The sequence below is a fragment of the Bufo gargarizans genome, chromosome 2 (genome assembly GCF_014858855.1).
Source record: "Bufo gargarizans isolate SCDJY-AF-19 chromosome 2, ASM1485885v1, whole genome shotgun sequence".
Taxonomy (NCBI): domain Eukaryota; kingdom Metazoa; phylum Chordata; class Amphibia; order Anura; family Bufonidae; genus Bufo; species Bufo gargarizans.
Window position 1 is genome coordinate 72,241,234 of NC_058081.1, and position 25,428 is coordinate 72,266,661.

At 44.0% G+C, this 25,428-nt stretch overlaps 1 protein-coding gene across 1 annotated transcript in view; it reads right to left on the bottom strand.

The window, feature by feature from the left end:
* The window catches only part of GCK (glucokinase), a 43,071-nt gene extending 35,520 nt beyond the window's left edge, over positions 1-7,551 (bottom strand). The window contains exon 1 of the mRNA XM_044283054.1: positions 7,398-7,551. Coding sequence (XP_044138989.1) covers positions 7,398-7,442 — 45 coding nt within the window. The 5' untranslated portion in view covers positions 7,443-7,551. The remainder of the gene's footprint in view (positions 1-7,397) is intronic.
* Positions 7,552-25,428: the final 17,877 nt, after the last annotated feature.

A 25,428-nucleotide genomic window follows, 5' to 3' on the forward strand; every position in this document is an offset into this window, starting at 1 on the left:
CCCCCCCATATAATGTGCAAGTAGCCATAGCCCCCCCTATAATGTGCCAGTAGCCATAGGCCCCCCTATAATCTGCCAGTAGCCATAGCCCCCCTATAATCTGCCAGTAGCCATAGGCCCCCCATAATGTGCCAGTAGCCATAGGTCCCCCATAATGTGCCAGTAGCCATAGGTCCCCCATAATGTGCCAGTACCCATAGCCCCCCCATAATGTGCCAGTAGCCATAGGCCCCATAATGTGCCAGTAGCCATAGGTCCCCCATAATGTGCCAGTACCCATAGCCCCCCCCATAATGTGCCAGTAGCCATAGGCCCCCATATAATCTGCCAGTAGCCATAGGCCCCCCACTAATGTGCCAGTAGCCAGATAGGGCCCCCCACTAATGTGCCAGGAGTAGCCAGATAGGGGCCCCCCTATAATGTGCCAGGAGTAGCCACTAGCCAGATTGTGCCCCCCTCATAAAGTGCCAGGCCCAGGGCCAGTAGCCAGATAGGGACAGAAATAAAGAAGAAAAAAAAAAATGTCAGTCAGACTTATACTTACCTCCCTGCTTCTCTGGAATACTCCGGTCCCGCCTCCAGCCAGCACAGATCTAATCACTTTACGGCAGCGCAGCGGCTCAGTCAGGCCGCAGGACCGGCGCAGGTGGCGCGATGACGTCATCGCGCCGATGACGTCATCGCGCCGCCTGCGCCGGTCCGGCGGCCTGTCTGATAGGCTGCCGGCAACACGCCTCCCCTGCTCCCCGTCTCCCTGGCTTAAAGTGGCAGTTCATTCCGGCCCGGCCGGCCGGGACAGCAAGCCAGGGAGGCCCGGGGGGCAATTGCCCCCCTGCCCCCCGGCCCAGTCCGCCCCTGCACACAGCGGATCAGTGGCTAATCTGCATCAAGCAAATTTCCCGCTGGATGTCCCTATGCCAAATACAACTGGGCAACATGGTCAGCGACAATGGCAAAAACATTTGGGGGAAATAACACATGCTCCCTAGATGGTGCACTTGTTAAATTTAGTGGTGCAATGTTTTTTTGTTTTTTTAAAGGATCAAGGTTTGCAGAAGGTACTGGCCAAGCCCAGGAGAGTGTTTGCACATTTTAGACTTTATGTGGGTAAGAAAGCCCTCCTGGACTTGCTTGATCTGCAACTTGCTGGAACTCCACCTTGCATATGCTAGAGGGTCTGTACAAGCAGCATAAGGCAGTCATGTGTCAGTTTGTGTTCAGACAGTGGCAGCTCATTAGGGATGACTGCCAAGCCCTTTGAAGAGATTTATGAGTAGACACAACAGCCACACCAACAATGTCATCCCTCATGGACAAAGTCACATAGAGGAGGAAGTGGAGAAAGATGAGGATGAGGAGCTACAACTGGAGGAGTTGTACACATGTTGCTGTAGCCTTCACTGAGCAGACACCTGACATCCACTTGTCTGGCCGCATGGCCCCTCTCTGTTACAAGAAGCAGAAGCCTTAACCGCTCCACCCTGATGCACATAAGCAAAAGGATATGCACTGTCTGAACAACCAGGTTACCTGGACTGTTCCCTTTTTACGGCACATACTCTGTTCCCTGACCCCATGGACTTCCAGGGAGGCAGATTGGAAAAGTGGCTAGAACTGGCTCATTTTGTTAAGGATGTACTGTCTTGCCCAGCCTAGGGTATTCAGAGGCAGATGACACTGTCACACTAAGGCAGACAAAAATGTCCTCTGCAAGTGTACAAAATATTACATTTTTGAAAATCAATCAAGCATGGACACCTCCTGCGGATGCCAATGAATAGATCTGGCATTGCTGACAGTGGCTATCTATCTCAGACCCAACGATGCCACTGTCTTTCTGTTTATTATATTCCATACTGTATTGCTGCTGCTGCCACTACTACTGCCCATACATAGCCACAGCACCTACTGCCTTGTCTGTCAAGTCCAAAACTGCACTGCTGTAAGCCACACATCTACTGCCTTGTCTTTCAGATTCCATACTGTCGCCACTACTGCCCCTCCACAGCCGCACATCTCCTTTCCATCAGGTTCCATACTGTACTGCTGCTGCTCCCAAAAAAAAAAGATAGTTGTGTACACTTGTTCAGAGCGATTGCTTCTTCCAATACTACCATGTGTGTATAAATTAGGACAGGTATCTACCCCGTTAAGATTGCAGGTTCAGAACAAGCAACTGCTTTTTCTGATACCATTATGTTTGTATAAACACCAACAGGCCAAGTAATAATTTTTGGAATTTTTTTAATTTTAAAAAGCATAATAAATTCGACAGTCCATAGTGTTTTTAAATCCGCTGTTTGTTAACATTGTCAACCATGCTTTTATCCAGAGTGTCACTCTGAAATTATTTACTATCGCCGTCATTGTGTCAAACGAAGGGAGACAGAGAAATTTCTAAAAAAGAAAGAAAAAAAAAGAAAGAAAATAGAGAAAAATGAGTCCTAGAAGACCCAATTTATTCGTACCCAAATCTAATCTTCTGACTGATTTCTTAGAATCGGACACAAAACGAATTTCAAGAAATTCACTCATCTCTATTGATGACCCAGACAACCCCAGCCTTCTCCTGTAATGACAGAGATTGTTGTAGGAACAGGAAAGGACAGTAGCGATGGCAGATATCCCTTCCTGACAATTGTCACTGCTGGCGCTATGGGTACTATAATGACTCTGTGATGACCGCTATGGATACCTAGGATTTCAGTGGTCTGGATATTTCCTCTGATGAGCTTTTATTCAATGATGAATGATGAGAAAAGGCACAGATGTCTTTGGACAATTTAGGGGCATTCACCTCCTGCCACGACCTCAAGCCTACTACACTGAAAAGTGAATAAACAAGGAGATAGTACACATATACCCTCACTTAGTGTCTCTGACCGCCCTCTACTATTCCCATACTCAGATGTTTATGAATAAGTGAGTGCCTATGAGTATATGTTGACGTGTCCCAGGAGCAGATGGCTGTTTTACCTGTTATCTCCTCTAATAGTCCCGTTGGTTGTAGGACTATCCTATTAATCAGCATGTTATGGCAGTACAAAGGTGTTTACCAGACGTTGTATGCAGAGGTCAAGCAGGACAATTGTGTGCATGAGTGCGCTAAAGCCCTCAAAGCACTAGTCGGCCAAACCAACTTTGGTATGACTGGCCAACTGTGTATGAGGTTGTGGTAACTTTCCCCGACAGATAATGTTGGGGTCAGGGGTGCACCTAGCGTTTCTCAAGGATGAGGTGAAATTTTAAATGGCTCCCCCATCCTGTTAAAGGCATACAGGTGAATATAGAAAGATGAGCCACTACCCCCACTCGTCTCTATGTCTCGCCGCCTAATGCAGCTGCCTCACCTGGCCTCATTGGAGGTGCACCCATGGTTGGGGTAAAGAAGAAGGATTGGACATGATGAATTTCTCCAAGAAAGATATTCCCCTCTCCTAATGGGGAGTGCATCTGTGCCGGCCGAGCAGATGTGTGCGTGGGAGTTGTAGAAATAGCAGAGGAGCGACGGTCGGCTATTAAAGGTGTATGGCCATCTTTAGACTGACATGTTACATATAAACATATATGACAGGCTGACGTTAGATATAGCCACAGAGAGCAAGGTATCTATGCTGTCCAGGCAGAAAACGTAATCTGCATGGTTCAAATGGCAAAACTGACATTTGAAGACAAGTTGACAGGTCCCCACGTCAACTAATAGCTGCTGAATCCAACCCTGAGGTTAGAGGTTGCATTGAAACACTGGGGTCCTGGGTTCAAATCCAACCAAGGACAACATCAGCATGGAGACTGTATGTTCTCCCCGTGTTTACATGGACCTGAAACTGTCATTCCTGTTGCATGTGCACTTGGCATCTGTGTAGGTCCCATTTTCATATGTGCCCACATATGATGTTTTAATATATGCAAATGAGCCTCTAGGAGCAACGGGGGCGTTGCCGTTACACCCAGAGGCTCAGCTCTCTCTGCAACCATTGCACCCTCTGCTATTTGAGTGACAGGACAAGGCAGTGTAAATGTATTCACACCTGTCCCTGTCAATCAAAGTGCAGAGGACGAGTCAGTTGCAGAGAGAGCTGAGCCTCTAGGTGTAATGGCAACTCCCCCGTTGCACCCAGGATCTAATTAGCATTTATTAAAACTTGATTTTTCTCAGCAATGCGGGCACAGATGAACATGGGACCACACTGATCACACAGATGCCTTTAGCTGCCAAGCGCACATGTAAGGCTACTTTCACACTCGCGTTTTGGCTTTCCGTTTCTGAGATCCGTCATGGGATCTCACAAGCGGTCCAAAACGGATCCGTTTTGCCCTAATGCATTCTGAATGGAAAAGGATCCTCTCCGAATGCATCAGTTTGCCTCTGTTCAGTCACCATTCAGCTCTGGAGGTGGACTGCAGCGTTTTGGTGTCCGTCTGACGAAGCAGAGCCAAACTGATCCGTCCTGACACACAATGTAAGTCAATGGGGACGGAATGGTTTTCTCTGACACAATCTGGCACAATAGAAAACTGATCCGTCCCCTATTGACTTTCAATGGTGTTCAAGACGGATCCGTCATGGCTATAGAAGACATAATACAACCGGATCCGTTCATGACGGATGCATGCGGTTGTATTATTGTAACGGAAGCATTATCGCAGATTCATGACACATCCGCAAAAAAAACGCTTATGTGAAAGTAGCCTAACGGGTCAGCCAGTTTCATAGGTACAAATCTGCTGACAGATGCCCTTTAAGAAGCAGAACCTAGCAGAATAAAAGTTCATATTCACATTACTCCTGATAATAAAAACTCCACAAAATGGATGTTTGTCCAGCTGTCCCCAGCCCCTACCTAGCACTGACACACTAGGAAAATAGCAGAATAGGAAAATGTCATTGGCAAAAATTGAAAGGGATGTTAAAGAATCTAACCTAGGTCAAAAAAAAAAAAAAAAGTACTACAAAGAAGAAACATATGAAAAGAAAAGGGATCAGAAGATTGTAGATCTCACCATTTTCGTTAAATGTTGATGCACACAAATAATAAAACGTCACCTTAAATTAAAAGGCAGCCTAAGCCACACGTGGTGTATAAACTGTGGGTTTTCTTCCACAGAATTTGCTTCTGGAAAATCAGCAGTGTTTTCAGGAACAACAAAGTGGATGACATTTTAGCGAATTTCGTTCACACACTATGGAAAATGTATGCAACAAAATCCACACATGGTTTGATGGAGGGATGAATGGACGGACAGATAGAACTGAAGTGAACATGTATTATATATATACTACTAGTGTTGATCGCGAATATACTAATCACAAATTTTTATTGCGAATATTGGCACTTCGAGAATTCGCAAAGATGTAGAATATAGTGCTATATATTTGTAATCGCGAATATTCTAGAGTTTTTTTCATCAGTAACCTCCCTTCTTGTTTGTGGGCCAATGAGAAGGCTGCAATGTCTTTGTCACAGCTTAGCAACACCCCTAGCAACCAATAGGAAAACTGCCTACCCCTTACTATATAAGAACCTCCCCAGCAGCCATTTTCTGCTTTTTTTTGCAGTTCTGAGAGAGGGAGCAGTGTCATTGCTGTGCTCTGTGCTTTCATCTGGATCCTATTCCTTATCCAATTACATTACATAGATAGTTAGCTCATATATATATAATACAGATAGTCCGTGTAGGTTAGATAGTTATATAGTGTAGCTGATAGGTGCCAGTGCAGGGTGTTAGGTAGTGTGATAGGAGTTACTGTTTCTCTGCTGTCCATACATACACGCTACAGACATAGTGCTGTGATGTCACAACAATACTTAGTGCACCAGTCAGTAATATCTACTCAGACCTGATAACATGAGAAGTTGCATGTATTGAGCAAAAAATATGCGCATCATTAGTGCGGATTTGCGCAATCGCGAAAATAATGACTGGAGATCACGAATTGTAAAATTTGCTAATTTATTGCAAATATTTTGTGAAAAATTAGCAAAATATTGCGAAAATGAATATTGCCTATGCCGCGCATTACTACACCACCAGCAGAGAACAGTTATTGCCTCTTGTACAAGAAATAATTTTTTATAGTTTTTAGGCCGTAACTTATTTTCGGAACTGTATTAAGGCACAGTAGAAGTTGAAAGTAAGGATGCAGTGTTTTTCTGCCGTAGAGTTGCTGTGTAGACAGAGAGCAGCGGATAATGCAGCGGATTCTGTGGTCAAACAGCTTGGTTAAAGGATAACTGCCATATTTTTTTTATTTGCTAGTTTATTAGAGCTAGGCATGCATACCTGAGTTAGTCTGTCAATGATTGCCCAAAGATCTGTAATTACCTTATAATAACGGCTTTCATTAATGTCCCCTCTCCCTTTCCACTGCTCTCTCAAAAGACCGTTGCTATGGCTCATCCGTCTCCAGCTAGGAAGACAGAGGGGCGGTCCTTCACACTGCATTCCTGCATTAGGCTTCAGAGTGGGGAGGCGTGTCTCTCGCAGTAATCCAATCTGATTGGCTGGCAGGGAGCTGCTGGCTACAGCAAGTTTGTATGGGAAGTGAGGGATAGCAGTTTTGGCCTCAGAGAACTGGCAGAGGAGCCATCTTGAGAAGGTCCTCATATTGTAAATGTTTAAACAGCCGTAACTAAGGGAAACAATTAAGGAAGACAGTGGTATGTGAAGAAACTAAAGATTGCTTTGTGCATAATGCTGCTGCAGCAGTAACATTTGCTAAAATTGATTTTTTTTAATGAAAACATGACAGTTACCCTTTAATGGTTACAAGAAACACTTACATCCTGCTCTTTACTGTAACTCCTGACGAAACGTTGATCAGGCAGCATCCACTCTGTATGTAGTAGGATTGTTACGTTCCCTGCCGACCATCTAATGCGCATGGTGGCCTCCTGACTGTCCTTCAATGGTTGATGGAAGGGGAGGGGGAGAGAAAAGGTATGGGGGGGCTATAAGGTTTGGGCATGTTGGATTTCGGCTGCCCGATCGGTTGGTTCTCAGGAGACAAGGAGAGGAGTCTGGAAGCTGCATATGTATGGGAGGTTCACGACAGGTAGATGTCGAGTGTTTGGCCAACGGCTATCTCATGTGTATGGCTTCAAACTTTAGCCAAGGTTCACACATAATTCACACCAAAAATCCAGTGGATTATTCGGAGTAGAGAAATTGAAACACATAATAAAATAATACATGCCCAAAGAAAATGTGAAGACACATGTGATGGGAAGAACGGTGAATAGCACTAATGTTTTTGCACTAGGGTCCCGGGTTCAAATCCAACCGAGGACAACATCTGCATAGAGGCACTGGCCTTTTAGCTATGTAACCACACCACAGTGAATAATAATGTATGATAACGACAAAGAAGTGGGTGTAATACCCCAACATCTTACCTTCTGCCTCTGAGTGATCTCCATTCTGCCCTTGTTATCCAGCATGAGGACCAGAGAGTGCAGCTAGTTATATAGCTCAGTACTTGAAGGTCTTCTTCTGGGATCCAGCACTCCGGGGTTAATGGAGGATGCTGCCAGGTGTTTAGCCAGCACCCAATGCCTCCTTCCTCAGCTACCTGTTGCCTCCTACTGCCTAAGCCACACCTCGCTGTACAAAGACGAACACTTTGCTGACATACTACATCACACACAACGAAATACCGTATAGAGGCCACCTTAAAAAAGCCCCAACAGCTTGGCAGATAGATCACCGGGCACAGGAACAGTCTGAGCTCCCTCCCTTGTTCTTACAACCTGCTGCCCTGTGGTGTCACCGCTTTATATATACACTCAACTCATTGACCCTTAAAATGTGTTTCTCCACCTTTTAACCCATTCATTGCAAAGGCACAACTCAATCCTATAGATACGCAGTAGAGATGACAGAAACAGCTTGCCAGGTGGGAGAAGGGCAGCAACTCTGGCTCATCAGCATCCTGCAGACTCAACAGAAGAAATTATTTGTAAAGTAATTAGCAATTCCTTAATAATGTTATTATTGGAAGTGCTCCATTTACAATTCCAGAGCATGGCAGGCTTTCCGGTCAGTCCCTCAGCAGATGCAGGCTGTTTTATGGCAGCCTGTGTCTCTTTGTTGCCTGAATTGCAGAACGCTGGTGAGGAAACAATACCCAGGCTTCTCCTATTATTTCCCACCAAAGCATTATAGATCCCAATAATAAATGGTAAAGGCAGTAGACAACCACTTTACCTAGGGTAGCCTAATCTTTTTTATTTTTGGTGCCCTAAAAATTTTGGTGTCAACAAGGCAGTATTAAAACAAAAGTTTCCCCCAATCCACACACTGGTTATCCATCACCTTCACAAAATATCAGATGATCAAAAGATAAGCTGCAAGACCAACCAGACCCTCACTCGTACACAGCAAAGCGGAGGAAACTATGAAGGACATCCAAAAATATTTATAGACATGGAGAAGACAAATACTTCAATAACGTAGACATACATGAAAGCGACCAAATGTTTCATCCCAACCGCCAATCAACTAATAATACAGTTTTCCTATGTGAAATAAATCCATAGACCGTAGGTAACAACGGATACTTCTAAGTTCTAATGATACGCTATAGGTGGCGAACCCATGGCACGGGTGCCAGAGGCGGCACTCAGATCCCTCTCTGTGGGCAGCCGCATCCTGGAAAAAGTCTATGGTGTACCAATATGCCTTAGACTTTTCCTGCCATTCATCAGTACAGGGCGCACTATGAACAGCACAGGCAGCGCACTGAATGTAGGCTATTATAGCTAAATGATAAAGTACATGCTATACTGGACTGTAGTAGGCTGTTGGCACTTTGCGATAAATAAGTGGGCTTTGGGTTGCAGTTTTGGCACTTGGTCTCTAAAAGGTTTACCATCACTGTGCTATAGTTTTTCTGGCTCAGGATGGCCAATTGGTGACTCTCCGATACAGAGATTTCAGAAACATAGCCAAGTATATACAAAATTGCATTAATCTGTAAACTACAATTATATATATCCTCAATAAATCCCATAGTCTCCTCCCAATACCTTCTCAGCCGAGGAGAAGCCCACATCACATGCGTCAAAGCAGCTTTCGGCATATAAAACCTATCACAGTACGCATCAATCCTATACTCCAACTTTCCATTAATATGCTTGGATGCAGCATTCTGTGAGCAGATAGCTTCTTTAGCAATGACCGTTTGTGGCTTACCCTCCTTGTGGAGGGTGTCAATGACTGTCTTCTGGACAACTTTCAAGTCAGCAGTCTTCCCCATGATTGTGTAAACGACTGAACCACGCTGTGGGACCATTTTAAGGCTTAGGAAACCTTAGAAGGTGTTTTGTGTTGATTAACTGTTTAGAGTGTGACACCATCAGTCTACAATATGGAACTTTTTCACAATATTCAAATTTTCTGAGATACTGACTTTTGGGCTTCCATTAGCTATAAGCCATAATCATTAACATTAAAACAAATAAACACTTGAAATAGATCACTCTGTGTGTAATAAATCTATATAATATGAGTTTCACTTTTTTAATTAAATTACTGAAATAAATGAATTTTTGATGATATTTGAATTTATTGAAATGCACCTGTATATAGCAGTATATAAAAAGTAAAAATCAAAATTAATTCTGACAGGATTCCTAAGAGAGATGGTGAAAGTTCTTATTACCTCAAGAATCCCAATTAGCCTGCCTACACATGATTCACATCTTATCCTGTATAAAGCCGAGGACTGTACATCTAGCGATCTCATCGGTGCAATGTGCATGTGCCCTTAGCTGCCAGCCTTATGTCTGATAATAGACAAGTTCTTCTACTACATAATTCCGAAATATTTGGTGACAGAGGCATCTAAACCTCAGCTGCATAAGGATATGCTGGTTTGTTAGTTGTCCCAAACTTACTGACATGGGGACTTGGAAAACAACATTTTAATATGTTGCTGGTTTCCTTAAAGGGTTATTCCCATCTCAAACATTGATGGCATATCGCTAGAATATGGCGTCAATGTCAGATACGTGCAGGTCCCACCTCTGGGACCTTCTCGTATCTCTAGAATGGACTCCTGAAGTGAAGGAAAGCACACCAGACAAGCGTGGCCAAACTCCATTCACAGCTTTGCAAGTTCCAACAACAGCCAAGTGCTGGCTCGGCTATTTCTGGCAGTCTCATAGTAGTGAATGGGGATATGGCTGTGTATGCTGTGCCAAGTGTGCTCACTCAGCTATTTTCAGACCTCCCATAGCTGTGAATGGCGAACATGCTGTGCATGTGCATACTGCAGTGTGTCGTATTTCAGTTTGAGGGCACATTTTTGGAGATAGGAGTGGGTCCCAGAGTTGGGATCCGCACCTATCTGATATCAATGGCATATCCTAGCGAAGTTTAATCAATGTCTGAGATGGGCAAACACCTTTAAAGAGGACATGTCGCCACTAAATACAGTGCAATATGCAGGCACAATGTTACTGTCACGGATGGTGTTACAGAAAACTAGAAGACACAAACGAAGATCCGACTGACTTGATCCAAAACTAAGGAACAATAGGGTAAGCCCTGTAAGAGACCTAGCTCTCTCCCTTACTGCTCAGCCTATGCAAAAATCTCAATGGTAGAAAATTGCATACCCTCGTTCCTCGACTGTATGACACCTAAACACCCTATAATAGTGAGGGGACATGACCACCGGCTCCCTACACTTAATACGGAGACAGTCAGGGTCACCTAGGATCAAGACCACAGGCAAACAGAAATAAAGAAAACAGACTTATCTTGTGGATACAGCAGTAACAGCTTCTAGCATCAGCACACTCCAGGAAGTTGTATAAACCGCAAAGTGATGCAGTATGGGAGGGGATTTAAAGGGATGCAATCAGTGCAACTAGATGACAGCTGAGAGAGGGAAACGAGATGACAAAACAAAAGAACCTTAGACAGGAGGTTCTGAAGAACGTCTGTCAGAGCTTCTCAGATGTCTGGCGGTGACAGTTACAGAGCAGCAGAAGCTGAGCAATTTGATTATATCGTTTTAGCGAGAAAAGATTCAGTAAAATTTGTATTTTATACATTTATATCTCTGCTGTTTCTGGCTTCAGTTGTACATGTGGGAGGTGTTATTAGTGATTGATAGCATTCTCTGTGTAAGTATGTACAGTCGTGGCCAAAAGTTTTGAGAATGACACAAATATTAGTTTTCACAAAGTTTGCTGCTAAACTGCTTTTAGATCTTTGTTTCAGTAGTTTCTGTGATGTAGTGAAATATAATTACACGCACTTTATACGTTTCAAAGGCTTTTATCGACAATTACATGACATTTATGCAAAGAGTCACTATTTGCAGTGTTTGCCCTTCTTTTTCAGGACCTCTGCAATTCGACTGGGCATGCTCTCAATCAACTTCTGGGCCAATTCCTGACTGATAGCAACCCATTCTTTCATAATCACTTCTTGGAGTTTGTCAGAATTAGTGGGTTTTTGTTTGTCCACCCGCCTCTTGAGGATTGACCACAAGTTCTCAATGGGATTAAGATCTGGGGAGTTTCCAGGCCATGGACCCAAAATGTCAACGTTTTGGTCCCCGAGCCACTTAGTTATCACTTTTGCCTTATGGCACGGTGCTCCATTGTGCTGGAAAATGCATTGTTCTTCACCAAACTGTTGTTGGATTGGAGGGTGTTTTGGTACCATTCTTTATTCATGGCTGTGTTTTTGGGCAAAATTGTGAGTGAGCCCACTCCCTTGGATGAGAAGCAACCCCACACATGAATGGTCTCAGGATGCTTTACTGTTGGCATGACACAGGACTGATGGTAGAGCTCACCTTTTCTTCTCCGGACAAGCCTTTTTCCTGATGCCCCAAACAATCGGAAAGAGGCTTCATCGGAGAATATGACTTTGCCTCAGTCCTCAGCAGTCCATTCACCATATTTTCTGCTGAAGATCAATCTGTCTCTGATGTTTTTTTTGGAGAGAAGTGGCTTCTTTGCTGCCCTTCTTGACACCAGGCCATCTTCCAAAAGTCTTCGCTTCACTGTGCGTGCAGATGCGCTCACACTTGCTCGCTGCCATTCCTGAACAAGCTCTGCACTGGTGGCACTCCGATCCCGCAGCTGAATCCTCTTTAGGAGACGATCCTGACGCTTGCTGGACTTTCTTGGACGCCCTGAAGCCTTCTTAACAAGAATTGAACCTCTTTCCTTGAAGTTCTTGATGATCCTATAAATTGTTGATTGAGGTGCAATCTTAGTAGCCACAATATCCTTGCCTGTGAAGCCTGTGGCTGCACGCGTTTCTTTGCAGATCATCATGGTTAACAATGGAAGAACAATGATTTCATGCATCACCCTCCTTTTAACAGGTCAAGTCTGCCATTTTAAAGAGGACCTTTCACTTGTATAAGCTATGTGAACGGAGTATGCTGCCATATAGAGCGGCGCCCGGGGATCTCACTGCACTTACTATTATCCCCGGGCGCGGCTCCGTTCTCCCGTTATGCCCTCCGGTATGTTCACTCTCTAAGTTATAGTAGGCGGGTCTTCCCTTGTCCTGTGGGCGTCTCCTTCTCCTAGGCTGCAGCGCTGGCCAATCGCAGCGCACAGCTCACAGCCTGGGAGAAAAAAACCTCCCAGGCTGTAAGCTGTGCGCTGCTGCAACACGCCAGACCTGCAGGGTATAGCGAAGTGAGGTCACGGTTATGGGCAATCGAGGGTTGCTCACTGTATTGGAGAACCCTGGGCAGGCATGTGGCAGTGAAGGAGAGGTAGACACGGTTCCTCTGGGGCACACTCTGTATGTAGGGACCAGGCCTGATGGTGGATGAGGTGCCCTGGATGTTACGGGTATTTTAAGTGCCTGGGGCAAGGTCCCTTTAAGGTTCGTGACGCCAGTGCCTTTAACGGTGGCACACCGGTTGATAGTTGGAATAAGTGAGGTACACAGGTGGTTTAGTGAACCAAACGTTGCTTTACTAAACAGTCCAACTTTGTACATACAGGTGGTAACACAGTCCTTTAGATCACAAGCAGGCTTATTTCACAAGATGGCAGGTATTGATTATGCAAGATACTCAGAGGGTAAATTCACAATGCGCTCAGAATCAGGTTGTACCTTTCCTCAGAAATAGCGTACACTGTTCTTTCTAGAACTCCTGTCTGGCTTTCTATCCCAAGGCCCGGATGCCTAAATGGTGGCTTATATCCTTGGTAAAACTATATCTTCCTCTGGTATTAAATCCTTGCTTTACTTTCTACAGCATCTGCCCATCAGGGTTACTTATCTTTGCCTGTGATATCCTTACTTGTCTGGTGGATGACTGTGGGTTTCTCCCAGGAGGTTCTGTCCTGCTACTGGGGTGACTTCAGAGCTAACTAAGGCTCTCTTGGCTTCAGGCAGGCTAGGTCTCCTCACTAGCCTCCTGGTCATAGCTAGCAGCCAGGGCTATCAAGCTGCATGTCAGGAGGAGGCCCTCTAACTTCTATCTTCTCAGACTCCTGACTCTGCACTAACTCTCCCTGTCTAGGCCTGGACATTTATACTAGGGGCTCCCTATCTCCCTCTAGTGTCTGGGATGTCTAACTACACCCAACTAGGCCTGCTATTGCATCATACAGGGGTACATTACATATCAAAAACACATTAGAAAATACATTAAATGCACAATTAAATATAACATTTCTGTTCCTTGTGAGTAGGAGTAACGCGCACACCAATTGACCCTTGTGTAGTGCCCACCCCTACCTAGTGGGACACTACACTGCGATTGGCCAGCGCTGCAGCCTAGGAGAAGGAGACGCCCACAGGACAAGGGAAGACCCGCCTACTATAACTTAGAGAGTGAACATACCGGAGGGCATAACAGGAGAACGGAGCCGCGCCCGGGGATAATAGTAAGTGCAGTGAGATCCCCGGGCGCCGCTCTATATGGCAGCATACTCAGTTCACATAGCTTATACAAGTGAAAGGTCCTCTTTAACCCAATCAGCCTGACATAATGATCTCCAGCCTTGTGCTCGTCAACATTCTCACCTGAGTTAACAAGACGATTACTGAAATGATCTCAGCAGGTCCTTTAATGACAGCAATGAAATGCAGTGGAAAGGTTTTTTTGGGATTAAGTTAATTTTCATGGCAAAGAAGGACTATGCAATTCATCTGATCACTCTTCATAACATTCTGGAGTATATGCAAATTGCTATTATAAAAACTTAAGCAGGAACTTTTCCAATTTTCAATATTTATGTAATTCTCAAAACCTTTGACCACGACTGTACACAGAGATAGCTGCCTGTCACTAATAGTTGTACACAGGGGAGGTGTTATCAGCGATTGATAGCATTCTCTGTGTAAATGTGTATAAAGAGATAGCTGTCAGTCACTGATAGTTGTACACAGGGAGATGTTATCAGTGATTGATAGCATTCTCTAGGTAAGTATGTATACAAAAATAGCTGTCAGTCACTGATAGTTGTACACAGGGAGGTGTTATCAGTGACTGATAGCATTCTCTATGCAAGTGTGTATACAAAGATGGCTGTGAGTCACTGATAGTTGTACATGGGAAGGAGTAATCAGTGACTGATAGCATTCTCTGTGTAAGTGTGAATACAGAGATAGCTGTCAGTCGCTGATAGTTATAAATGGGAGAGGTTTTATCAGTGATTGATAGCATTCTCTGTGTAAGTGTGTATACAGAAATAGCTGTCAGTCACTGATAGTTGTACACAGGGAGGTGTTATCAGTGACTGACAGCCTTCTCTATATAAGTGTGTATACAAAAGATGTCTGAGTCACTGATAGTTGTATATGGGGAGGTATTATCAGTGCTGATCGCATTCTCTGTGTAAGTGTGTATACAGAGATAGCTGTCAGTCACTGATAGTTGTACACAGGGAGGTGTTATCAGTGACTGACAGCCTTCTCTATATAAGTGTGTATACAAAAGATGTCTGTGAGTCACTGATAGTTGTACATGGGGAGGTATTATCAGTGCTGATCGCATTCTCTGTGTAAGTGTGTATACAGAGATAGCTGTCAGTCACTGATAGTTGTACACAGGGAGGTGTTATCAGTGACTGACAGCCTTCTCTATATAAGTGTGTATACAAAAGATGTCTGTGAGTCACTGATAGTTGTACATGGGGAGGTATTATCAGTGCTGATCGCATTCTCTGTGTAAGTGTGTATACAGAGATAGCTGTCAGTCACTGATAGTTGTATATGGAGGCAATGTTAAGTAAAGAAAGAGCAGAGGTTTAAATATATAAATTACAAATATTACTGAATCTGTTTCCACAAAACTATACATCAATCTGCTCAGTTCCATCTGCTCTATAAAATGCTACCCGCAGATGCTGCCTGTTGTGGTAGTAGGTCCTCCTTAAGTTAAAAAGTACACTAACTTTCAGCCTGCAATCTTCATTCCTTCATTTATTTTGAAACCCCCATGTATGAGGTTTACAACCTGCTCCTAGGTTCAGACTTTCCTCGTGTGGACATGCCCCTCCCAGTAAAACATGTTGCTTGTGAATTCTGTGCATCCAGGATTCCAGGATGCCTCTGCCTTCACTAGCTCTCATGTATAGCTATCACTGAACAAGCAAACCTCTAAAATTTAACTTTAATTGATCTACAAATAAAATAAAGAACCCCAAGCTTATATCTAATAAAGGTAAGTATTATGACCTATATCTGATGTATGTACTGAAGATACAGTGTCAGTACAGTAGAAAAGATACCAATACAGCAGCGGAAGGGTAACCAGCCTCACATCTGTATATCTGATAAGTCCAGTGGCGCCTGAGTGACGTGTTTCCGACCCAATCGATATGTATCTTAAAGTACTTACAAATATTACCACCAACAGCATTGATTTCTTCTTTGATCTTGATAATTGTGACTTTGAACAGAGAAGTATAAACATACTATAAGATCAATGTGAGTTTTGTGTCTGATCACATGACCGGAAGTGACGTCAGACGCGCGGCTTTTAAAAAGAAACACTCCCAATCACTAGTTCGGTCCTTTTCATCCTGGTGCCCTTATCACATGTGTCTGATTATCTGCAGCGACTTTGTATCAACAAAACGCTGTCCCCTGATGAACCATTTGGATATCTCCATTTGGCCCATCTAGTCTGCCCAATATACTGAATACTATGAATAGCCCTTGGCCCTATCTTATGAAGGATGGCCTTATACCTATCCCATGCATGCTTAAACTCCTCCACTGTATTTGCAGCTACCACTTCTGCAGAAAAACTATTCCATGCATCCACTACTCTCTCAGTAAAGTAATACTTCCTGATATTACTTTTAAACCTTTGCCCCTCTAATTTAAAACTATGTCCTCTTGTAGCAGTTTTTCTTCTTTTAAATATCCTCTCCTCTTTTACCTTGTTGATTCCCTTTATGTATTTAAAAGTTTCTATCATATCCCCTCTGTCTCGTCTTTCTTCCAAGCTATACATGTTAAGGTCCTTTAATCTTTCCTGGTAAGTTTTATCCTGCAATCCATGTACCAGTTTAGTAGCTCTTCTCTGAACTCTCTCCAAAATATCAATATCCTTCTGGAGATATGGTCTCCAGTACTGCACACAATACTCCAAATGAGGTCTCACTAGTGCTCTGTAGAGCGGCATGAGCACCTCCCTCTTTCTACTGGTAATGCCTCTCCCTATACACCCAAGCATTCTGCTAGCATTTCCTGCTGCTCTATGACATTGTCTGCCTACCTTCAAGTCTTCTGAAATAATGACCCTTAAATCCCTTTCCTCAGATACTGAGGTTAGGACTGTATCACTGATTTTATATTCTGCTCTTGGGATTTTACGCCCCAGGTGCATTATCCTGCACTTATCAACATAAAATTTTAGTTGCCAGATTTTTGAACATTCCTCTAGTTTTCCTAAATCCTTTTCCATTTGGTGTATCCCTCCAGGAACATCAACCCTGTTACAAATCTTTGTGTCATCTGCAAAAAGACACACCTTACCACCGAGGCCTTCTGCAATTTCGCTAATAAAGATATTAAACAATATGGGTCCCAGAACAGATCCCTGAGGTACCCCACTGGTAACAAGACCATGGTCTGAATATACTCCATTGACTACAACCCTCTGTCGTCTGTTCCTCAGCCACTGCCTAATCCATTCAACAATATGGGAGTCCAAGCCCAAAGACTGCACTTTATTGATAAGCCTTCTATGTGGGACAGTATCAAAAGCCTTACTGAAGTCTAGATAAGCGATGTCTCCTGCACCTCCGCCATCTATTGTTTTAGTCACCCAATCAAAAAAATCTATAATATTAGTTTGACATGATCTCCCTGAAGTAAACCCATGCTGATTTTAGATGTTCCACAATCCTCTCCTTAAGGCCTCATGCACATGATCGTTGTGTGCATCCGTGGCCGTTGTGCCGTTTTTTTTTGCGGACCCATTGACTTTCAATGGGTCTGTGGAAAAATCGGAAAATGCACCGTTTTGCAGCCGAGACCGTGATCCGTGTATCCTGTCCGTCAAAAAAATATGACCTGTCCTATTTTTTTGATGGACAACGGTTCACGGACCCATTCAAGTCAATGGGTCCGTGAAAGAACACGGATGCACACAAGATTGGCATCCGTGTCCGTGATCCGTAGGTTACTTTCATACAGACGGATCCGAAGATCCGTCTGCATAAAAGCTTTTTCAGAGCTGAGTTTTCACTTCGTGAAAACTCAGATCCGACAGTATATTTTAACACAGAGGCGTTCCCATAGTGATGGGGACGCTTCTAGTTAGAATATACAACGAACTGTGTACATGACTGCCCCCTGCTGACTGGCAGCACCCGATCTCTTACAGGGGGCTGTGATCCGTACAATTAACCCCTCAGGTGCCGAAGGGGTTAATTGTGCGTATCATAGCCCCCTGTAAGAGATCCGGGGCTGCCAGGCAGCAGGGGGCAGACCCTCCTCCCTCCCCAGTTTAAATTTCATTGGTGGCCAGTGCGGCCCCCCCTCCCTCCCTCTATTGTAATAAGAACATTGGTGGCAGTGTGCGGCCTCCCCCGGCCCCCCTCCCTCCATTGTAATTAGAACATTGGTGGCAGTGTGCGGCCTCCCCCGGCCCCTCCTCCCTCTATTGTAATTAGAACATTGGTGGCAGTGTGCGGCCTCCCCCGGCCCCCCTCCCTCTATTGTAATAAGAACATTGGTGGCAGTGTGCGGCCTCCCCCGGCCCCCCCCTTCCCTCCCTCTATTGTAAGTGAACATTGGTGGTAGTGTGCGGCCTCCCCCGGCCCCCCCTCCCTCCCTCTATTGTAATTAGAACATTGGTGGCAGTGTGCGGCCTCCCCCACCCAAACATTGGTGGCAGCGGAGTTCCGATCGGAGTCCCAGTTTAATCTCTGGGGCTCCGATCGGTAACCATGGCAACCAGGACGCTACTGCAGTCCTGGTTGCCATGGTTAATTAGCAATAGTAGAAGCATCATACTTTCCTTCTGGCTGCTGCGATGTCTGTGTCCGGCCGGGAGCTCCTCCTACTGGTAAGTGACAGTTCATTTAGCAATGCGCCGCACAGACCTGTCACTTACCAGTAGGAGGAGCTCCCGGCCGGACACAGACATCGCAGCAGCCAGCAGGTAAGTATGATGCTTCTACTATTGCTAAGTAACCATGGCAACCAGGACTGCAGTAGCGTCCTGGTTGCCACGGTTACCGATCGGAGCCCCAGCGATTAAACTGGGACTCCGATCGGAACTCCGCTGCCACCAATGTTTGGAAGGGGGGGGGGGGCGGGGGAGGCCACACACTGCCACCAATGTTCTTATTACAATAGAGGGAGGAAGGGGGGGCCGGGGGAGGCCGCACACTGCCACCAATGTTCTTATTACAATAGAGGGCGGGGGAGGCCGCACACTGCCACCAATGTTCTTATTACAATAGAGGGAGGGAGGGAGGGGCCGCACTGGCCACCAATGATATTCAAACTGGGGAGGGGGGGGGGGGGGGGTCTGCCCCCTGCTGCCTGGCAGCCCTGATCTCTTACAGGGAGCTATGATACGCACAATTAACCCCTTCAGGTGCGGCACCTGAGGGGTTAATTGTGCTGACCACGGCCCCCTGTAAGAGATCGGGTGCTGCTAGGCAGCATGGGGCAGTCATGTACACAGTTTGCAGTATATTCTAACTAGAAGCGTCCCCATCACCATGGGAACGCCTCTGTGTTAGAATATACTGTCGGATATGAGTTTTCACGATGTAACTCATATCCGACAGTATATTCTAACATAGAGGCGTTCCCATGGTGATGGGGACGCTTCAAGTTAAAATATACCATCGGATTGGAGAAAACTCCGATCTGATAGAATAAAAGGGACTCCAGACTTTACATTGAAAGTCAATGGGGACGGATCCGTTTGCAATTGCACCATATTGTGTCAACGTCAAACGGATCCGTCCCCATTGACTTGCATTGTAATTCAGGACGGATCCGTTTGGCTCCGCACTGCCAGGCGGACACCAAAACGACTTTTTGTTCATGTCCGTGGATCCTCCAAAAATCAAGGAAGACCCACGGACGAAAAAACGGTCACGGATCACGAACCACCGGAACCCTGTTTTGCGGACAGTGAAAAAATACTGTCGTGTGCATGAGGCCTAAGTATGGTTTCCATTAATTTCCCCACTATTGATTTCAGGCTTACTGGCCTATAGTTGGCCGATTCCTCCCTACTGTCTTTCTTGTAAATGGGCACAACATTTGCTAATTTCCAATCTTTTGGGACGAATCCTGTTACCAGTGATTGGTTAAATAAATCTGTTAATGGTTTTGCTAGTTCACCGCTGAGCTCTTTTAATAGCTTTGGGTGTATCCCATCAGGCCCCTGTGACTTATTTGTATTAATTTTAGACAGCTGACTTAGAACCTCTTCCTCTGTAAAGACACACGCATCAAAAGATTCATTAGTCTTGTTTCCTAACTGAGGTCCTTTTCCTTCATTTTCCTTTGTAAAAACTGAACAGGAGTATTCATTGAGGCAGTCAGCTAGTTCTTTATCTTCTTCCATATACCTTCCTTCTTTTGTTTTTAATTTTGTAATTCCTTGTTTTAGTTTCCTTTTTTCATTTATGTATCTGAAGAATGCCTTATTGCCTTTTTCCCTGACTGAGCTAATTTCTCTTCTGCCTGTGCTTTAGAAGCTCTTATAACTTGTTTGGCCTCTCTCTGCCTAATCTTATAAATTTGCCTGTCATCCTCGTTTTTTTTTTTGTTTTTTTTTTTATAGTTCCTAAATGCTTTCTTTTAGTTTTTAATGATTTTGGCCACTTCTGCTGAGTACCACAGTGGTCTCGTCCTTATTTTGCTTTGACTGACAAGCCTAATATGTTGCCTTTATGTTGCCTTCAATAGTGCCACTTTTAAGTAGTCCCATTTCTCCTGGACTCCAATGAAACTGTTCCAATCTGATAGGGACTCGTATACCACTAATCTAGTTTTAGAAAAGTCTGTTTTTCTAAAATCTAAAACTTTAGTTTTTGTGTGGTGTGACTCAGTCACTGTACTTATAGTAAACCACACTGACTGGTGATCACTACATCCCAAGCTTTCCCCTACAGTAATATCAGATACCAAATTCCCATTTGTGAATACTAAATCTAAAATGGCCTCCTTCCGGGTTGGCTCCTCAACTACTTGCTGTAGAGATAATCCCGGAAGATTAAAGTCTCCCATAATGATAACTTCCCCTTTCAATGTAATTTTAGATATTTCCTCAACTAGTAGATCATCTAATTCTTTGACTTGGCTAGGTGGTCTATATATCACACCTACACGAGTTACCTTATGATTATCAAGCTGCAAGGTAACCCAAACTGACTCTAAATTGTTCTCGCTAACATGTATCAAATTAGATTTTATGCTATCTTTCACATACATTTTTGCCTTCTCTGTCTTTCCTGTATAGAGAGAACCCTGGTATTGTTATATCCCAGTCATTACTCCCATTGAACCACGTCTCAGTAACAGCCACTAAATCTATATTCTCAGATGCCATTATAGCCTCAAGTTCATTGATCTTATTCCCTAGACTGTGAGCATTTGTAGACAAGACTCTGAGCTTGTCATTTCTTAACCTTTGTGCTACTGGCCTCTTCTGGCATTGTTCCGGGGGGAAGTCGGACTGCTGGATTATCACTCTTTTGCCCCCCTTTCCTAGTTTAAATGCTTCTTAGCAAATACTTGGAACTGTTCACCGAGGACATTCGTTCCCTCGAGAGAAAGATGCAAACCATCTTTCTTGTACAGTTCTTTTCCATTTCAACAAGAGCTAATATGAGACACAAAGCCAAACCCTTGGTTCAGACACCATTCACCAAGCCATACATTGAATTCCTTAATGCGCATCTTCCTGTCATGCTGAAGGTTATGCACAGGCAAAACTGCAGAGAATGAAACAGTTGATGCAACCTCCCGTATATCCTTTCCAAGTGTGTGAAAAGCTTCTTTCACCTTTCTTTCAGACTTTTCACTCATCAGGGATATCTAGGGTGTCTGAGGGTTTAGCCACCGAGAAGTGGGGTCGCCCCTTTTGGGCGGGTGCTCTGCTTGTAGGCAGGAATAGCCGGCAGGAACAATCTAGGGAAATAAGATCTTCCTTACCCCATGTTCTTGGCTGCAGACCCACAGACAACCTGGTGATGTGTAACCGTGAGTCCCTCAAAACCATGAGATCGTCTGTATAAAAGTAACCGTGAGTCTTTATCAAACAACTGCTGGTTATTGTGTATATACCTATAGGACTTATCAGATATACAGATGTGAGGCTGGTTACCCTTCTGCTGCTGTATCAGTATCTTTTCTACTGTACTGACACTGTATCTTCAGTACATACATCAGATATAGGTCATAATACTTACCTTTATTAGATATAAGCTTGGGGTTCTTTATTTTATTTGTAGATCAATAAAAGTTAAATTTTAGGGGTTTGCTTGTTCAGTCATAGCTTTAATTGGTTCCCCTACGCAAATGTACCTTGCATGTCAGTGATATATAGCTTTCATGTATAGCTTTATTCCTGGAGTGATTTTGCCTCTTACAGCCCATTAGGGATGCCCCTTCACTTGTACTAAAAGTCAATCATTCTGAGGAGCGTGTGATTCTCCTCCCCCAGCAGAGTTTGGCATGGATGCTCTGCTTTCTCTCTACATTTGTACACAACCTGTATAATTCTCCTCCTGCCAAACGCCTTGTGTGTGCTTTCCTCCCTTATTTCAGCCTGTGTGAACTGCCCTTCTTAGATCCTATCCCCCTCTACATTCTGATCTGCCATGTGAAAAATCCTCCCCCTCACTGCAGCTTTCTCCAGGTTTACACACAGATTTCTCACTAATTCAGACTGATGAAATTGAAATTTCTTGACCATTTACACCGTTTACATGTTTTGCCAGGATGGAACCAATTTCTGGTCTTCATCATGTGTTATAATTGCCCTAACATTTGTGTAAAGGTACCCTAACACTGAGAGAAGAGAGAGGGACAGAGCTGTCATGGATTCAGGTGAAATTCAGCAGCATCTCCAGCTAGGTGAAGGAGTTACACATATTCTGCAGAAGCAAAAATGAAAAAATAAAATAAAATTTTTAATGAAAACTATTTGGAAAATTGCTTAATTTTGGTTTTTTAAAGCAACGAACAATAAAAAAAATCAATACAATAGTGTTTAAAGAATTTTCATTGTAAGAAGGTAATCATTCTAATAGCTGGACCAATCTTCTGGAGCAGGTAGCCTAGTTACAATATTTGCTGTGAATTACTCACATCACTGAGCCATGATTTACAGCGCAGTGTGTAAGTGACAGCCTGAATAACATGTCATTAGAAGAGTAATGATGCTTGTTTATCCTACTGTATACAGCCGCTGACTTCTCAGAAGGGTCAGGAGCAAGTACTTGTTTACACAGTACAATGTCTTTGTATCTTCAGAGGTTACCACTCCATTAGAGAACACGTTATTTGCACTGTTAGCCGGAAAATACGTTTCCAAACAGCAAACTTCCGTAGTTGCATACAACGGCAATCTGCCATGTGTGACTGCAGCAATCTTGTGGATTTTCCAGGATTGCTTACACTTACACACTCAGCTGATTACATTGCACATACCACTTTAAAACGTATACCAAAAATAGCACCTACGTAATACAGGTCCTTCTAAAAAAATTAGCATATTGTGATAAAGTTCATTATTTTCTGTAATGTACTGATAAACATTAGACTTTCATATATTTTAGATTCATTACACACAACTGAAGTAGTTCAAGCCTTTTATTGTTTTAATATTGATGATTTTGGCATACAGCTCATGAAAACCCCAAATTCCTATCTAAAAAAATTAGCATATTTCATCCGACCAATAAAAGTGTTTTTAATACAAAAAAAGTCAACCTTCAAATAATTAGGTTGTTATGCACTCAATACTTGGTCGGAAATCCTTTTGCAGAAATGACTGCTTCAATGCGGCGTGGCATGGAGGCAATCAGCCTGTGGCACTGCTGAGGTGTTATGGAGGCCCAGGATGCTTCGATAGCGGCCTTAAGCTCATCCAGAGTGTTGCGTCTCTCAACTTTCTCTTCCCAATATCCCACAGATTCTCTATGGGGTTCAGGTCAGGAGAGTTGGCAGGCCAATTGAGCACAGTAATGCCATGGTCAGTAAACCATTTACCAGTGGTGTTGGCACTGTGAGCAGGTGCCAGGTCGTGCTGAAAAATGAAATCTTCATCTCCATAAAGCTTTTCAGCAGATGCAAGCATGAAGCAATCCAAAATCTCCTGATAGCTAGCTGCATTGACCCTGCCCTTGATAAAACACAGTGGACCAACACCAGCAGCTGACATGGCACCCCAGACCATCACTGACTGTGGGGACTTGACACTGGACTTCAGGCATTGCTTCTACCGCTGTTTCTGGTTCAAAAGTGGCTTGACCTGGGGAATGCGGCACCTGTAGCCCATTTCCTGCACACGCCTGTACACGGTGGCTCTGGATGTTTCTACTCCAGACTCAGTCCACTGCTTCCGCAGGTCCCCCAAGGTCTGGAATCGGTCCTTCTCCACAATCTACCTCAGGGTCCGGTTACCTCTTCTCGTTGTGCAGCATTTTCTGCCACACTTTTTCCTTCCCACAGACTTCCCACTGAGGGGCCTTGATACAGCACTCTGGGAACAGCCTATTCGTTCAGAAATTTCTTTCTGTGTCTTACCCTCTTGCTTGAGGGTGTCAATGATGGCCTTCTGGACAGCAGTCAGGTCGGCAGTCTTACCCATGATTGCCGTTTTGAGTAATGAACCAGGCTGGGAGTTTTTAAAAGCCTCAGGAATCTTTTGCAGGTGTTTAGAGTTAATTAGTTGATTCAGATGATTAGGTTAATAGCTCGTTTAGAGAACCTTTTCATGATATGCTAATGTTTTTAGATAGGAATTTTGGGTTTTCATGAGCTGTATGCCAAAATCATCAATATTAAAACAATAAAAGGCTTGAACTACTTCAGTTGTGTGTAATGAATCTAAAATATATGAAAGTCTAATGTTTATCAGTACATTACAGAAAATAATGAACTTTATCACAATATGCTAATTTTTTTTAGAAGGACCTGTATAATGTTACCAAAAATGCTCCTGTAACCCCTTAAAGGGATTGTCTAAGATATATTTTATATCACTGAACTGCTGGGCGCCTGTCACACTTACCTACCCAATCCCCCCGATTCAGCACCACTGCGCAGTTCTCTTCCCTGGCTTCAGCCAGTGACATATTGTTGTGGCTACAGCGGTAACATCCCGCATACCATTGCAACCAATCACTGGTCTCAGCAGTGTAAGGCTTTGATTTCTGCCATTGATTTTGCTTGCAGCATAACACGTTAAACGGCATCTGTCAGCAGTTTTGTACCTATGACACTGGCTGATCTGTTCCATGTGCACTTGGCAGATGAAGACATCTGTGTTGGTCCCATGTTCATATGTGCCCTCATTGCTGAGAAAATGCAAATGAGCCTCTAGGAGCAACGGGGGCGTTACCATTACACCTAGAGGCTCTGCTCTCTCTGCAACTGCCACGTCCTCTCCACTTTAATGTGGAAATATCATAACACCTGGCCCTGTAAATCAAAGTGGAAAGGGGTGACAGTTGCTCCTAGAGGCTCATTTGTATATATTAAAACATCATATTTCTCAGCAATGCGGGCACATATGAACATGGGACCAACACAGATGCCTTCAGCTGCCAAGTGCACATGGAACAGGTCGGCCAGTGTCATAGGTACAAATCTGCTGACAGATGCCCATTCATTTTATTCACTTTGTATGATTATAGTGATACCAAATGTGCAGTTTTCTTATGTTTTCTGCTTTTGCGCAATAGAATGTCTCATGCAAAAAATATGATTATGTGTATT